Here is a 15,237-nt window from a genome sequence, read left to right as displayed (position 1 = left end):
TTGCCACGTTATCCTTGGTAACCGGGGAGGTCCTGCTTAGGGCTGGTTTTCTGAGGAGTGGCCGCCAGCTCGGGCTCTTGTGGGAGGAGACATGCCACCCACCCAGGGGGGGCTTCCTCCGGCCTGGGTCCCGGGCTGCAGCGGAGAAAAGGCGCTTGGAGGGGACAAAGCCCTCTTGTTTCATGGAAAAGAAAGCTTCTGCAGCCAAAATCTGCTGACAGCTCTGGGGAAATGGAAGGGTTGTGTGGGTTTTTTTTTCCCTGAAAGTCTTCCTTCTGACCACGTCGCTTTTTTGTTCCAGAAACCAGGAAAGTGGTGCGCGATGCACGTTCACATTGCCTGGCAGATCTACCACCACCAACAGAAAGTCAAGGTCAGTCCCGCCTGCCCAGTCTTGGGGGGAGTGGGCTCTGGGTGTGTGATCTCCCGATCGAGAAAGCAATGAAACAGTCTGAAGACCCACAGGCAGGCAGGATCAGGTCCCTTGGAAAAGCTATTCAGAAATCTTACTATTAATTAGGGAAAGCAGCAGCAAAGTAACAAAACAGAAGCACACTGATAATATCCTGATGGTTTGGGGTTTTTTTTAATGATTTTGTCATCTTATTGATCCAAAGAGCTTAAATATAGATGAAATCCTGAAATAAAGGTTTGAGGAATCTAATTAGAGTGACCAAGTATTATTAGTATGGGAAATACTTAGGATCTAAGAGGAGGTGTACATGAAAAGTTCTCTATAGAAGTTGGTATATTCTTCCCACCCCCCCAACATTTAGAAAAATTTTTCCCTTTTCCATCATGGTTTATACAGGATAGTGAGTATAGTTCCCTGTGTTACACAATAGGACCTTATTGTTATTCATCTTATGGCTTTGAAAAGTGATAATTTATGCCCTATATGACGTTACTGATTTAGGCGTATATGGTACGTCCATTAGCAATTCAGTGTTCTAAATTCCTCTTCTAAAGTGGTATTTGGTTGGCAGTGACCTATCCAATCTCTCCTTCATCCTCTTGATGACCAGTGCCAGAAGTCCAATGACAGTCAGTGTTTGTTGGAACCACTGACTGCTGGTTACCCTATCTGAACTCAGGAGGATTTGCTTTATGTTTTCATCAGATAGATGAATAGGTTCCATGCTTTACCAGGGTTTGATGATGATACAAGAGAGAGATGCAGATCTTCTGCAGGTGACCAGATAGGACATCACTGGTCAACTTAGGCACCAAAGTAAGGGACAGATCCAGATTTTACAGTCTGGGTGTTTACAATCTGTGTAACTGTACCAGTTAAGTAATTCCAATAACCTTCCATTGGAAGCTATTTTTTCATGAACAAGATTTTAGTCCCAACAGCATGTGGTGGGCCATGATCAGAATATAAAAAGAAGTCAGAAGAGATAGTCATCTCAAGGGTTTTTTTTAATGGTTAAATAATTTTTAAAAACCCAACATAGTTAGAAGTGAAAGTCACCCTCAGTGAATGAGGTTGCAAAGATATCTTGCTTTGGTGCCAAATACCTCCTCTTTCTCAGAATCTCCCATCGGTGAGTTTTGTTCTCCTTGACGTTAGTGTTAGGCGAGGTTTAATTAGAAACCTTGTGGTTTAGCTTCGTTGAAAAAAATACGTGTACTTGAAAGAGCTAACTAGATTTCACTTTTGCTCTAGATGACGTGGTTAGTGGAACGGTGGGTAAAACACATCCTCCTTGTAACTTCTTTGATTAAAAGCGATGAAGGATGTTATAGGCATCACTTCAGCATCTTCCTTTCCCCGAGAACGTCCCCAGCGACTCCAGCGTTCATTATCCCAATTCAATTAGGAAGACCTCTTGCACAGGAGATAACTGTTCATCTTCCCTTTCCAGCACATTCTCTGTAATCCCCAAGCTCCATTTTGCTTCATGGACCTAAGTTGTGGTTAATGGAACTGTGCTGTGTACCATGGAGTATTAGCACTGAATAATTTGGCAACCAAATTAAAGGAGGCAGCCAGAAGATTTTTATAGATTCATAGTGGATTAGCAGCTTTGGGGAGGGGGGAATGGCTACTGCTTGATAGTGGGACTTTCATGAGAGAATTCCTTGTAGATCAGAGCAGAAATGGCCTGGTCCTCTTTCTCTGTGATGTTCATTTTACTTGTTCTTCTAGCCGCTCACCAGCTACTTCCAGGGAAAGCCCAGCACCCGCAGGTTCTTACTGCTGCAAGCTCAAGGCTGGACTCTCTTCTGGAGTCTTGTTGCTCAGAGTTCAGTAGTGTGTGCAGGAAAAATGGAGAATGTGCTGTCTGCCTCCCGGGGTGTTGCTGCTGGCTCGAGGGGTCTGGGTGGGTAAAAGGGATGAGTGGGATTGCAGGACAGTAGGGTTCAGCCTCCAGGGGATGGCAAACCCTCTCGTCTCCGATCCTCACACAAGTCAGATCTGATGCCTCTGTGTTGATGTTTTTGTGTGCTAGGACAGGGATTTACTTGTGGCAGAGCCTGATGGAGTTGGGCGGAGCGGGGCCAAAGGACAGACAGCATCCGATGAGTCTGAGATGGGAAGGGTGAGGGTCAGAACGTGGGGAAGGCCTGGGAGGCTGGAGAGCTCAGAGAGAAGGCGAGGCAGCGGGAGACTGGGAGCCTCAGACCCGGGTCAGGGATCGGCGCTTATCAGGGGAGGTGTGAGGCCAATACAGAGAAGGCTATTGAGAATCACGAAGGTGGGGGCAGCCTGGACCCATGCTCTAGGAGAGGCTGCCAGCGTCCAGAGTGAGGCCAGGGAAGGAAGCAGGGGGAAGACTGGGAGCCAGTTTCTACAGTCTCCAAGAAAGGTGAGCTCGGGGGTGGATATACTGATAGGAGGAAATAGAGTGATTGCAATTGACAGAAAGGACTTCACAGCAAGAGAGGTTCTGGAAGGCTCACTGGTCTGGCCTGAGCTGTTCCTCAGATGATTGGGGTCACTGTGCCCAAAGCCCCTATTAGTCACATTAATATCCCTACTTGGTTTCTCTTTGTTTCTTTAAAAATAATGTAACAACGATCATTTGAAATTAGCTTGTAGGCATGCAAATATTTCTTCATAACTTTCAGCTACTAATGTACTGTGATCTATTAGAGCACAGCAAAGAGTCATTAAACAATTAATTTACACAGCAGATTATTCATGCAGAATTCCCAATAAAATGAGCTTTAAAATACTATCATTTAAAAACTTGCTAAAATGAACCTTTGCAGCAAATCAGAAACTACTTAGGGACGGTGGTGGTTCAAGGAGCTAGGATATGGTTCTAAGTCTCAAACCGTGTAACCTCAAAGACAGAGCATGAGTTTTGCCCCTCAACATTTCTGCTGCGAGCCACAGGCCCCTCTGAGGCAGACCTGCTTTTCTGGCATTTGAGGGTTACATGGTTTGTGGGTTGCTATGTTCTCCCAGCAGGTGTAGACCTGAAGCTGACCCATGGCCCCTAGCCCGAATGCACTATTCAGAGTTGACTCTCAGTCTCCTCATTAATATCTTTCTTCCCTACTGTTTCTCTTGGGCTTCCATCCTTTCCTCCCCGCACCCTCCCTTGGTGCTGTAGAAGCAGATGCAGTCAGATCCACACAAGCTGGACTTTGGCCTGAAGCCTGAGTTCCTGAGCCGTCCTCCAGGCCCCAGCCTCTTTGGAGCCATCCACCACCCCCACGACCTGGCACGGCCTTCAACTTTGTTCTCTGCCGCTGGTAAGTTCGGAGGGGCAGGGGTGAGCTGGGATTGGTAGCTCTCGGGTAGCTAGATGAGTGATGTCTGAACTCTGGGCTGCTATTCACAGTCACTCCCCCAAAACAGCATGTGATGCCAGTTTGCAAGGTAGCATCACAGCACATTACCGGAGATGGAGTGTTCTCCATGGATGCTCCACCTCCACGAAAGAAGGAGAAAGACCCTGTCTCCCTTCAGGGACTCGTGTTGCTTCAGCTTGTTATTTGCTTCTCTACTAAACCACTGTAACTCATAAGTGTCAGATGCTACTGAGAAAGATCAAGAGAGCTCGCGAGGGTAACTGGGAAGGAAACAATGCCACTGTCCCTGCCCACAGAGCAGTCGGGGGTTTCGCACTGCAGTGCTCGGTTATGCCCTCTGAGGGTCTGAGGATAAACATACAAGTGAAGGTAGCCGCCACTGGTGTGGTGTCAGAGAGCGTGAATTAGTTGGTGGCTGGTTTTCTCTGCTACAGAACTTAACATTCTTGCCTGGTTGGTTGTAATGATGCAGGAGATTTAGGGGACAAGAGATCATGTATTAACCTCTGAGATCACACACTCCCAGGTGCCTCTTGGGTGTGCCAGAGTGGTCCCTGATCGTCCCTGCATCAGGTCCCTGCCCAGTCCTGCCCCAGGAACTGCAGACAGAGGCAGCGGCCATCAGGAGTAATAGATAGACAAGAGCCACCCTACTGCTATCAAAGTCTTTCCTAAAAGTACCCTCAGCGCACGCTGCCTGGCCCAGGGCTACCCTAGGTCGTGATCTTAAGTGACAATGCTGAGCGCATCCTAATGGTTGGCCCCATCACCTCCTACCCACTACGCAGGATAGATTTCTTGCCCTGGACATGCATATTCAAGCGGCTCCCTGTTTCTAGTCCTTAGTGAGTAAGTTTCACATCCATCCTGCCTGCCGCCTTCCTAGGCTTTTATCCAAGATTCATTTTTGGTGGACCCAAGGCTCTTCTGTTCAGGAAGAAAGAAATAACCCACACACTCCAAGAGCCCATCATTCTACTGGGCCTTGTCCCCAAAGCAAGGGGACCCTACCCTTGAGGGCAGATGGAATTTGCTAAGGTCTTAGGTTTCTGTCATTTCTTTTGAGGGATAGCTTCAAAGGCTAGGTTACCATGGCATCTAGGCACTGAGACAGGGCTACATGAAGAACAGTTTTTTGGACAGAAACAGAGAGGTTTCTCCCTGGCTTCCATTTTAGCCCAGCAGACAAGTTGGCTGCTTTTGCTTTGATAATTCTGGAACTCTGGGGCACCCCTGGGGACCCTGCACTGAGCAAAGCTCTGATTTTCTTCAAAGCATTAATTAGCTTGTACTACACAGACAGTGTGCAGCCAAATTGTTATTTAGCTGGCAACACTGTTAAGGGCTAATGAACACGCTGGGCTGTGTTCACTGTGTGGAGGTGGGTGTCATGCTCGCACTTTCTGAGTGGAGAATACATCCATTGAGGGCTGTACAGAGGACTCCGCAGGTGCCTTCTGATGCCGAGATGCTGTGGCTCTGTTCTCTGCTGTGTGCTTTCCTCCAGGACCCTTCCAGGCTGGGGAAGAAAATCCCGAAACATAAATTAATAGGGTGTTGAAGGATCAACTCTCCTCCACTTAATCTACGTTCCTGAAGGAATTTATACTTGGCTTCTAGGAACGTAGTCAAAATGCAAGGGATTCTTGGAACAGTTACTAGTAAATCTATTCCGACCCTGTTTATACTTCCATTCTGGAGGGTAATCTTCTATTGAAGTTTTCCCAAAATGGGTATTTGGTGAAACTTTCAACTGGTAAGTATAAAATTCAGCCACTTTGATCTTGCTGTTGGGCACTAGTGCCTGAAGTAAACTAAGGGGGCTTCTTCAGATGACCTTGGCCTACCTCTCGTCTCGAGCCAGGCCTGCCTTCTAGAGAACTTGCCTCCTTAGCTGCCCATCGACACACACGCCAGGTGGAGGCCCTCAGCTTTTGGAAATATCATCCTTCCCTAATGCACATGTGCACACTGTCTTTCTCTTCCTTCAAAAGAAGGATTTGAGGCTTCCTAAGGAAGTACATGGGGCTTCCCATGTGGCTCAGTGATAAGTAATCCGCCTGGGTTTGATCCCTGGGTCAGGAAGATCCCCTGGAGGAGGAAATGACTAAACCCACTCCACTCTTCCTGCCTGGAGAATCTCATGGACAGAGGAACCTGGTCAGGCTGCAGTGCGTGGGGTTGCAAAGAGTCGGACACGACTTAAACAACAGCAACAGAGGACAGAGGCCAGGCATAAAGGAGAGGAAAGGGAAACCAAAGGAAAGACGCTGAGGTAGACCCGAGTTCCCTGGCAGGCGAAGTAAAGAGTAACAGGGCTGCAGGGTGATCGGTGTCCAAGAGCACGTGAAGAAACTGGCTTTTCCCGGCACTGAAGATGGGGAGGCTGGAGGCCTCCGTCTCCCACAACCTGACATAACTCACAGTGCGTTTCACAGGGTCCAGCTTTGGCCTCTCCTTCCATGCAGGTCCGTGACAGCTAACACGTTCTCAGGAAAAGGGATTGTGCAGAAGCCCAAGCAGCGCAGCCCGGAGTCCAGCTCTGTGCTGGCCGCTCCTGCGCCCAGATTAGACGGTGTCTCTCAGAGTGAAAGTCTCACCCCCCAAGAGGTGTCTCTGAAGAAGGGAGCCCGAGGCCAGATGCTGCCCCTGGAGAGATGGAGGGCATGTGGTCACAGCTCCTAGTCCGTCAGTAAAGAACCTTGCTTCCCGGTTTTAACCCGGCATTTCTCCAGACTCAGGCAGTAGAACCGCCTGCCCCACTGGTGGTTTGTCCACATTTGCGATGCTGTGCATCGGCGTCTTCAGAAAGGAAGACCTCTTTTCAGTAGTGGGCAGCCCAGCCAGGAAAGAGAAGAGGGGTTGAATTCCTGTCCGCCCCTGACAGGCACGTGTCTCTGTCTCCGAGTGTTGCCTGGGTGGACTTCAGCTGTGTTCTTACTTTAACATACTCCCTGCAGGGGGTCTTAGGGGACCAGGAGCCAGTGGCGTTGTATTGGGTTGGCCAAAAAACTCGTTCAGGTTTTCCCGTAAAAGTATACGGAAAAATCCAAATGAACCTTTTGGCCAGCACCAGACGTGGGCTTCCTCTGAAAGCTAACTCCATTGTTTGACCCCCAGGCGCTGCACACCCACCTGGGACCCCGTTTGGGCCGCCCCCCCATCATAGCAACTTTCTGAACCCCGCGGCCCACCTCGGTGAGTTGTGTCCGTCATGCACGGGCACTGACGTGTGTGTCTCAGAAAACTTGCGTTCCTGCTGCACTTCCTGGCTAGCAGGCCATAGTCCTACATAGGACTCTCATCTGCAGAGCCTTTTAATCTAAGTGACGGTACGTCACTTACCGTCAGGAGGTGGAGGTGACCTCAGAGATGTTTGAATCCAAACCATCCCTCTCTAGGAGTTCAGCGCCTCTTACACCGGGCTCTGCAAGTAGGAGGTCCGTGTGGGGTTCTCTATGGGGTTACTCGGGGTGCAGAGGGTGAAAGCCCTGGCATCTCAGGGAATCCCCATCTACAGCAGCCTGTCCCCACTGACCGGAGAAGACGGTGAACTCTTGCCCGTGAAAGGGCACCCCTGGAGGTAGAGAGAAAGACACCTTGATGTTATGTAGAGATAGTATCTGTTATTTTTTAATCACTTCACAGCCCAATTCATAGAGCTCTTCCTAAGAAAGGGGCTTTATTCGTGGCCTTTATTTATTTGGTATTTTCACACGTGCACCAGCACATGTGGGCAAGGGTACGCCCGACCACAGGGTGTAGGGTACGTGTGACCTCAGCGTTCCATTAGGAGATTTTAAGCTGCCATCTTAACCTCTGTCCCTGAGAGGAGGAGAGACGGGCAGGGAGACATGTGAGCACCCTGTGGCTTGAGTAATGTTCCCCACCAGCAGGAGAGAGGTGGGGGGACTTCCCTGACGGGCCCGTGGTCAAGACTCCAAGGAGCAGGGCACGGGCGTGATCGCTGGTCAGGGAACTAGGATCTCACGTGTACGCAGCACAGTCCCTGGAAATAGCTAACCCAGTGCCCACATCCAAAAGGACGAAAAACCCTTTGCATAATCTGGTGGGAGAAGTGAGACAGATCAGGTCTGAGTATACATGTGGCAAGGGGCCCCCACTGCCTTCCCAGGAACCTTCTCTGCCTCACTCAGCAGAGCCCTACAACCTTGCCCTTCTTCCCAATCTCGTCTGCAGAGCCTTTTAATCGGCCGTCTACGTTCACGGGCCTGGCAGCGGTTGGTGGCAATGCCTTCGGGGGACTTGGAAATCCTTCAGTTAGTGAGTACCTCTAAATTTTTATCATCTGCCTTAAACTATCTCCTCTGATCTGTCAATGGCTCGATGACATTCTAGATGAAAGGAAACCACGCTTTTGGGAAACAAATTGAGGTTATATCCTTGCCAAAGCAAGCCCAGTCGGTGCAGTTAGGTCTAAACCAACCTCCAGCCCGCTGTCGATCTATGCTCCTGAAGGTCAGGAAAGGTAGTCAGTTGAACGCCACAGAGTTTGCTAAAGTTCATAATTTCATCCTATTCCATCTCTACCCACTCCGATTTTAGCCACAGCGCTCATTAGACATGGGCTTCCCTGGTGGCTCGGTGGTAAAGAATCTGCCTGCAGTGCAGGAGACCCGGGTTTGATCCCTGGGTGGGAAAGATCCCCTGGAGAAGGGAATGGCCACCCACTCCGGTATTCTGGCCTGGAGAATCCCATGGACGGAGGAGCCTGGTGGGCTACGGTCCACAGGGTGGCAGAGTCAGACACAACATAGCGACTGCACCACTACCACCAGCCACCCCGTTAGACGTGAAGACAGCTTTTAAATTTCATCTTGCTTTGGTGGAAGTGAGAAAACACACTGAAGAATAGGAAACAGGCTCCGAACAGTCCAGAGAGGGCAACATCGAGGAAGACTGTCATTTTCCACCACTGAGAAGTCAAGGGTAATCCAGTGGCTAAGACGTCACCTTCCAATGCAGCGGCGGGTTTGGAGTCAATACCTGGTGGGACAGACATCAAAACATAAAGCAGAAACAGCATTGTAACAAATTCCGTAAAGACTTTACAGAGAAAAGAAGTCTGCCTAAACACCCTTTATGCACTCAGCATCAGCGTGTCTTGTCCACACGTCCTGCCCTCCATTGCAGGAGACTTAGGAGGCAGGTCCATCCCAGGTCCACGGAGCCTGGAGACCCTCCGTGTCTGTTTAGATCAGGACTCTGGCTTCTGCTGATGCTGGTTTCAGTCACTGAGGTTGTGGACAGGGCAGCAGTTGTGTTATATAAACAGGGTCGTGGTGGGCAGAAAAGAACCACAGATTCTCCTCTGAACTGAGCTGTTAACCCAAGTCACAGCATCCACATCCACCCTCCTGCATGCTCGGGACCTCTACGTGCGCCTGACAGGTGTGAGCCAGTGATGCTGAGACCCTTTCCTTTCTAATCTCCCCCTCTCCACCCCCGTCTGCCCCTTTGCCTTTGGGTAAAAAAAAAAAAAAAGAAAAGCTGTGAGCTTACTTAACCTCTCCAGTGTAGGACGCGTTCCTCTAATGAATCTGTTAATCTCCTTTCCTTTTCCAGCTCCCAATAATATGTATTCATTTTAACTCTGAATGCTGTTAAAAGTTTTTTGGTAAGTACCTTCATTACGGCGGATTATATAATTTCTCTGAAACCTTTTTTGTTCTCCACTTCACCATTTCAGCACCCAACTCAGTGTTCGGCCACAAGGATGGCCCCAGTGTGCAGAGCTTTAGCAACCCTCACGAGCCCTGGAACCGGCTGCACCGAACGCCTCCGTCGTTCCCGACCCCTCCGCCCTGGCTGAAGCCAGGGGAGCTGGAGCGTAGCGCGTCCGCTGCAGCTCATGACAGAGATAGAGATGTAGATAAACGAGACTCCTCCGTTAGTAAAGATGACAAAGAAAGGTACGCAAAGAACCCGCTCTCGAGTCCCGATGGGGGAGCCCCCTCTGTGCCAAGTACCGGCCCCCCACCATCCCCCCCCAGCCCAGCCTTGAGCTTCAGCTGTAGCCCCGGCCCCTCACGCAGCCGGGACGGCGCCCCCGACCCTCCTTCCCACCGCCACCACCATGCCCTGAGCCCAGAGACCCTTCTCCCTCCAGCCCGCCGGGCCTCATGACCACAGGCCAGCATCGCAATTCTAGGTCCAATACAAAGCGAGCGAGTCCCGGCTCAGCAGCAGTGTCCACACCCAGCCCCCTGCGAGCCCTAGTGTCTCCAAACAGAAACCACTCTCGAAAAGGTAGTGAGTTGGAGCCTGGACCAGACACACACGGCATGAATCAACACCATATTTGCTTTCAAGTTCGTGCAGTCCATTGACTCATCCATAGGTTTTTTGCTCTCTCTCTTTCTCTCCCCCTTTTCTTTTTGTTTTCTGTTAGAAAGCCATGTTTTGCATCGTCTCATCATATTTTTCTCAAATTTTGTTCAAACTCAAATCCTGGGCTCACAGATGACCGCTAAGCTTTTGCTAACCCAGATTGAAAGAAACCTCACCAGGCAATTTGGGTTTCCTGTCACCAGTGGATAACTCATTTTACTAACCGTTTTTATCTCCTTACGTGGTAGTCCGTGCCTCAAAAAGAAAAGAGTATTTTTTCTGAAGAATGTCATAAGCATTCTTGCCAGGGCCTTCCTCCTGCCTGCCTCCCTTTCTTGGTATTTTCATGTTGAAGGAACTAGCAAGGACTACACGAGATACACCTGACAGAAAATACTTAATAACATTTCCCTTTTGGACCTTAAGTCTCCAGTACGATCCAAATCTTTTGTTTTTATTGACTGTGTGTTGTGTGCATGTATGTGTGTGTATATGTATGTGTTTCATAGCAATCTAAAAGAATTTTAACTTTGGAGGCTCTAAATGCAGCAGGTTAAGTAGCTATTGCATCATAGGCCATCATGCTAAGTAAGAGATTTCTTTCTTATAAAGTGAGTTTTTTCCTCAGGACAGCATGGTAAAAATCTCCCAGCCAATGGGAGGGCCATTTAGGACATGACATACAGCTCTGAGCTGCCAGAGCAGGTGCCCCTGGAGGGGCCGCCCCTAGACCAGGAGCTCTCTAGATCAGTGGTCCCCAGTCTCTTTGGCACGAGGGACCAATTTTGTGGAAGACAGCTTTTCTGTGGTCCCGGGGGCAAGCAGGCAGAGAGGGCCTCAGTTTTGTCTGCTACTCACCTCCTGCTATGCCACCCTGTTCCTAACAGGCCACAGATAGACGGGTGCCAATTCCTGGCTGGGGGTGGGGGGGAACACCTGCTCTAGATGGACTCACAATGGCCTTTTGGATGCAAGTTAGGAAATTCAAATACACTTTTCTTTATTCTTACCTCTTAAAGATGGTCGTCATCTTAGCCTCTGCACATTGTCTAGAAACAAAAACTTGTCAGGGCAGCCTGAGTTCTCTCTGCGGGGCACCCTCACCCTCTGGGCCCCCCAGGCATCTTGCTTTCCCCCACTTCCTGTCGCAGGCCATCCCTAAAACACCCAGATTCCTGGTCTCAGCTCGCCATGTTCTCCCTCACTTTCCTCTGTCGCCTCCCATTGTGTGTCCTGTATTCTTAAACCCCACCCAAGACAGGCCTCTCAAGTTCTCCTTCCACACTTCCATTCACAGATTGGAACTGACTCCCCACCAGCCCCTTAGCTTTCATGTCTCTGGACCTGCTTCTTCTTCTGGTGTCAGATCCCGGCTTCTCTTTCCTAAGGCAGAGGTGCTTTGTGCGACCCCAGCGTTGTGAAACTGGTTTCCTTTCGAGCCCCTTGGGGCTGCATCTTGGTTGCCCTGTACCTGCTGCCTTTACTCTGAAACCAGCCCTTCCTCCTGCTGTCAGGAGAGAGATTTTCCCATGATCCTCAGCTTGTGCTCTCTGGCTGGCTCAGAATTGCAGTGTTGGAACTTGATTCTGGATCCTGAGAATTGAGACAGGCGGCCGCATGGCCCCATCACTGACCTCCCTGGTCCCTTCAGGTTTCTGAAAGTCCTTCCTCCTGGTCTTGATTCAGGTCGGTGCCTCTTACATACACAGAGTTAAGCCCCCTCACACTCTCCCACCCCGCATCCCTCGGGCTTCACCCCCTCAAGCCTCCTCTGGAGTCTAGGCCAGTCAGGTCAAGGTGGCCGGATGGGCCGCACCTCAGGCACGGTGGCCATCCCGGGGACCGAGGGAGCTGAGCCCTGCCCGGCCCGTTCAGCCATCTCATCAGGCGGCCAGCAGCCCAGCTCACCTGCCTCCCCATGTCCCGTCTCCTCCGCAGGGAAAGCGTCGAGAAGAGACACTCCAGCCACCCCTCTCCAGCCCCCGTCCTCCCGGTGAGCACCCTGGGACACGGCCGCAGCTCCGGCGAGCAGATCAGGGGGCATTTGAGCACCGAGGCTCGCGAGAAAGACAAGTGCAAGGACAGGGAGCGGGAGCACTCAGAATCGCGCAAGGACCTGGGCGCCGACGAGCACAAGGCGAAGGAGGGCCCCCTGGCCGAGAAGGACGGCCACGGCCACGAGGGCCGCGCCGTGGGCGAGGAGGCCAAGCAGCTGGCCCGGGTGCCGTCGCCCTACGCGCGGGCGCCCGCCGCCGACAGCGCCCGGCCGGGCAGCGCCGCCAGCCGGGACGCCGAGCCGCGCAAGGGCGAGCCGGCCTACGAGAACCCCAAGAAGAGCGCCGAGATCAAGGTCAAGGAGGAGCGCAAGGAGGACCACGACCTGGCCCCCGAGGCCCCTCCGACCCACCGGTCCTCGGAGCCGCCGCCCCCGCCGCCGCCGCCCAGCTCCTCGGCCGGCGTGCACCCGGGGCCCCTGGCCTCCATGCCCGTGGCCGTGGGGATGCCCGGGATCCACCCCATGAACAGCATCGGCGGCCTGGACAGGACTCGCATGATGACGCCCTTCATGGGCCTCAGCCCCATCACGGGAGGGGAGCGCTTCCCGTACCCTTCCTTCCACTGGGACCCCATCCGGGACCCCCTAAGGGACCCTTACCGGGAACTGGACATGCACCGCAGAGACCCGCTGGGCAGGGACTTCCTGCTGAGGAGCGACCCTCTGCACCGGCTCTCGGCCCCGCGGCTGTACGAGGCCGAGCGCGCCTTCCGGGACCGGGAGCCACACGACTACAGCCACCACCACCACCACCACCACCACCCCCCGCTGGCGGTGGACGCGCGGCGGGAGCACGAGCGCGGGGCGCACCTGGACGAGCGCGAGCGCCTGCACGTGCTCCGCGAGGACTACGAGCACCCGCGCCTGCACCCCGTGCACCCCGCCTCCCTGGACGGCCACCTGCCGCACCCGGGGCTGCTCACGCCGGGGCTGCCGAGCATGCACTACCCGCGCATCAGCCCGACGGCGGGCCACCAGAACGGACTGCTCAACAAGACGCCCCCGACGGCGGCGCTGAGCGCGCCGCCCCCGCTCATCTCCACGCTGGGGGGCCGCCCCGTGTCCCCCCGCAGGACTACGCCCCTGTCCGCCGAGATCAGGGAGCGGCCTCCCTCCCACACGCTGAAGGACATCGAAGCCCGGTAAGGAGTGGACGGGACGCCCGGCGGGACAGAGGCCCGCGGGCCGCGCAGCGCCGGGCTTGCGGGCCTGCTCTCCGCGCGCGCTGGCCAGGCCCGCGTCTCCAGCGCGGGTGGGGAGCCCCCAGCGCTTCCCTGTGTATAAAAAAAAAAAATGTATAGACTCGGTGCAGATTTTGAAATGTTTTTTGTATATTCTCTGTTGAAATTTTTCAAATCTTTTAGCTGATTCATACGTTCTCACGTCTCCCCACTCTTTTGGTTTGTCATATAAAACTTTTTTTGATTTGAACCAAAACAGTTAAGATGACAACACACACACCGACGCGGTGATCATTGGGGGGGTGGGGGGAAGCAGACAAGAGTCCACACTATCCATCATGCAGAGAGCTCTTTGGGGTGAGAAGGGAAGGCCGTGTACATAGTTATGTAAAGAAAAAAAGGTGGGGGGGGCTTGTTGCTTCATGAGCTAATGGTTCATATATGCAAAAGGGTAAGATGAAAGCTTTACTTTGTACAGATGTAAATAGATAAAGATTAAGTAACATAATACATTAATACTTCTTAAAATGTGCTATTTGCAGACTTAATATCAGCAAGCACAGCCAGCTTTGGCTGTGTTCCCCATGTATTGTTCTAGACAGCTAAACCCTTCAACTATGCAATGAATGTTAGGGCTTTTCACAAAAGCCCGCCTAACTCAAAGGAGCCTTTTCAAGTCCATTTACAACATACTTAAGGTCATATTTTCCCTGAACAAGCACTTAACGTGATAAGACTGTTTTCCTTGCTTGTTTTTTCAAATGGAGAATAACACCTGATTTTGCAAATTGGACCCCCAGGCTGAAACTTTGCATCTGAAGTTGCTGCTTGTGGGCCTTGGGTGCATGTAGGGGTGGGGAGAGGAGAGTGTAGGCCGGGGAGGATGGGAGTGGTCAGATGCCAAAATCAGGGGACACAAACAGGCCGCCAGCACCTCGTCACCATCCGTCACGTGACTTCACACACCCCTCCTGTGGGAACCATGCGTTTTTCAGTGCGTCCTGTTTCCTATCTGTACACCCCTCCTCGTTCTGTAATGAGATTCAGTTGCACCCAAACAGATCCTGAAAGAAAGCTTTGAGTTTTCTCAGATGATGGATATGTTTTCACTGTATTCAATAACTGATGAAGTTCAGGAGCACGTTCCCTAGCATGACTCACCGTGTTCCCGTCGGTAACCAAGTCCAGGAGGAGCCGAAGCAGGTCAGCTTTGTGGGGCCAGGGAGCGCTGCAGAGGGCGAAAGGTGGCAGGCAGAGAGATGGTCTTGTGTGTGCGTGTGTTTTTGAGTTTTGCATCAATCTTACTGTCTCTTCATGATACTTTTATCATACAGTCAGCCTCTTGTCTACCTAATTTGGAGAGAATATGACTTTACTAGCAGAGATACAATATATCTTGTCTACTGGACTGTAAAATATATGTATGAAATAAAATTAGTTCCATTTGGTCTTCTAGTATATTAAAGTGCTATCTGACGTTGTTATCCTGTTTTTGCAAAAAAAAAAAGTTAACTACAGACCATTGTTTCTAATAAGCAGAGAGATCTATTTTAGTAGTCAACTGAAGGTTTAGTTGTGAGCTTCAGATTTTGTGAATTCCAAATGTTGTGCAGTGTTTTTTTTTTTTTTAAGACAACAACTAAAAAGGAAAAAAAAAATCCAAGGAATATGTACACTGGAACCGTAGTGGTAGCTTCAGTATTGTAAAGAGATTGTTCTGTACAGACCTTTTCGCCGTTCCTCCTGTATGTAATAAAGTCCTTTCTAGATCCTGTGTGAAAAGAAACGCGGAGCGACTTGGGTCTTCAGCATGTTCTCATCGGCGGAGCCTTCTTGTGTTATGTAAACTGTGCCATGTTATTAAAAAATGTGAACCAAGCT

The 15,237-nt window shown here is 51.2% G+C and overlaps 1 protein-coding gene across 6 annotated transcripts in view; it reads left to right on the top strand.

The window, feature by feature from the left end:
- The window catches only part of AUTS2 (activator of transcription and developmental regulator AUTS2), a 1,185,004-nt gene extending 1,171,518 nt beyond the window's left edge, over positions 1–13,486 (top strand). For all 6 annotated transcript variants that reach the window (XM_070461290.1, XM_070461291.1, XM_020869794.2 and 3 more), the window contains 6 exons: positions 302–373; positions 3,567–3,708; positions 6,889–6,966; positions 7,969–8,052; positions 9,479–9,701; positions 12,058–13,486. In XM_070461290.1, the coding sequence (XP_070317391.1) occupies positions 302–373; positions 3,567–3,708; positions 6,889–6,966; positions 7,969–8,052; positions 9,479–9,701; positions 12,058–13,321 (1,863 nt within the window). In that variant the 3' untranslated portion in view covers positions 13,322–13,486. The remainder of the gene's footprint in view (positions 1–301; positions 374–3,566; positions 3,709–6,888; positions 6,967–7,968; positions 8,053–9,478; positions 9,702–12,057) is intronic.
- Positions 13,487–15,237: the final 1,751 nt, after the last annotated feature.

The sequence above is a fragment of the Odocoileus virginianus genome, chromosome 33 (assembly GCF_023699985.2).
Source record: "Odocoileus virginianus isolate 20LAN1187 ecotype Illinois chromosome 33, Ovbor_1.2, whole genome shotgun sequence".
NCBI classification, from domain to species: domain Eukaryota; kingdom Metazoa; phylum Chordata; class Mammalia; order Artiodactyla; family Cervidae; genus Odocoileus; species Odocoileus virginianus.
This window is presented reverse-complemented; position numbering and strand designations above follow the sequence as displayed.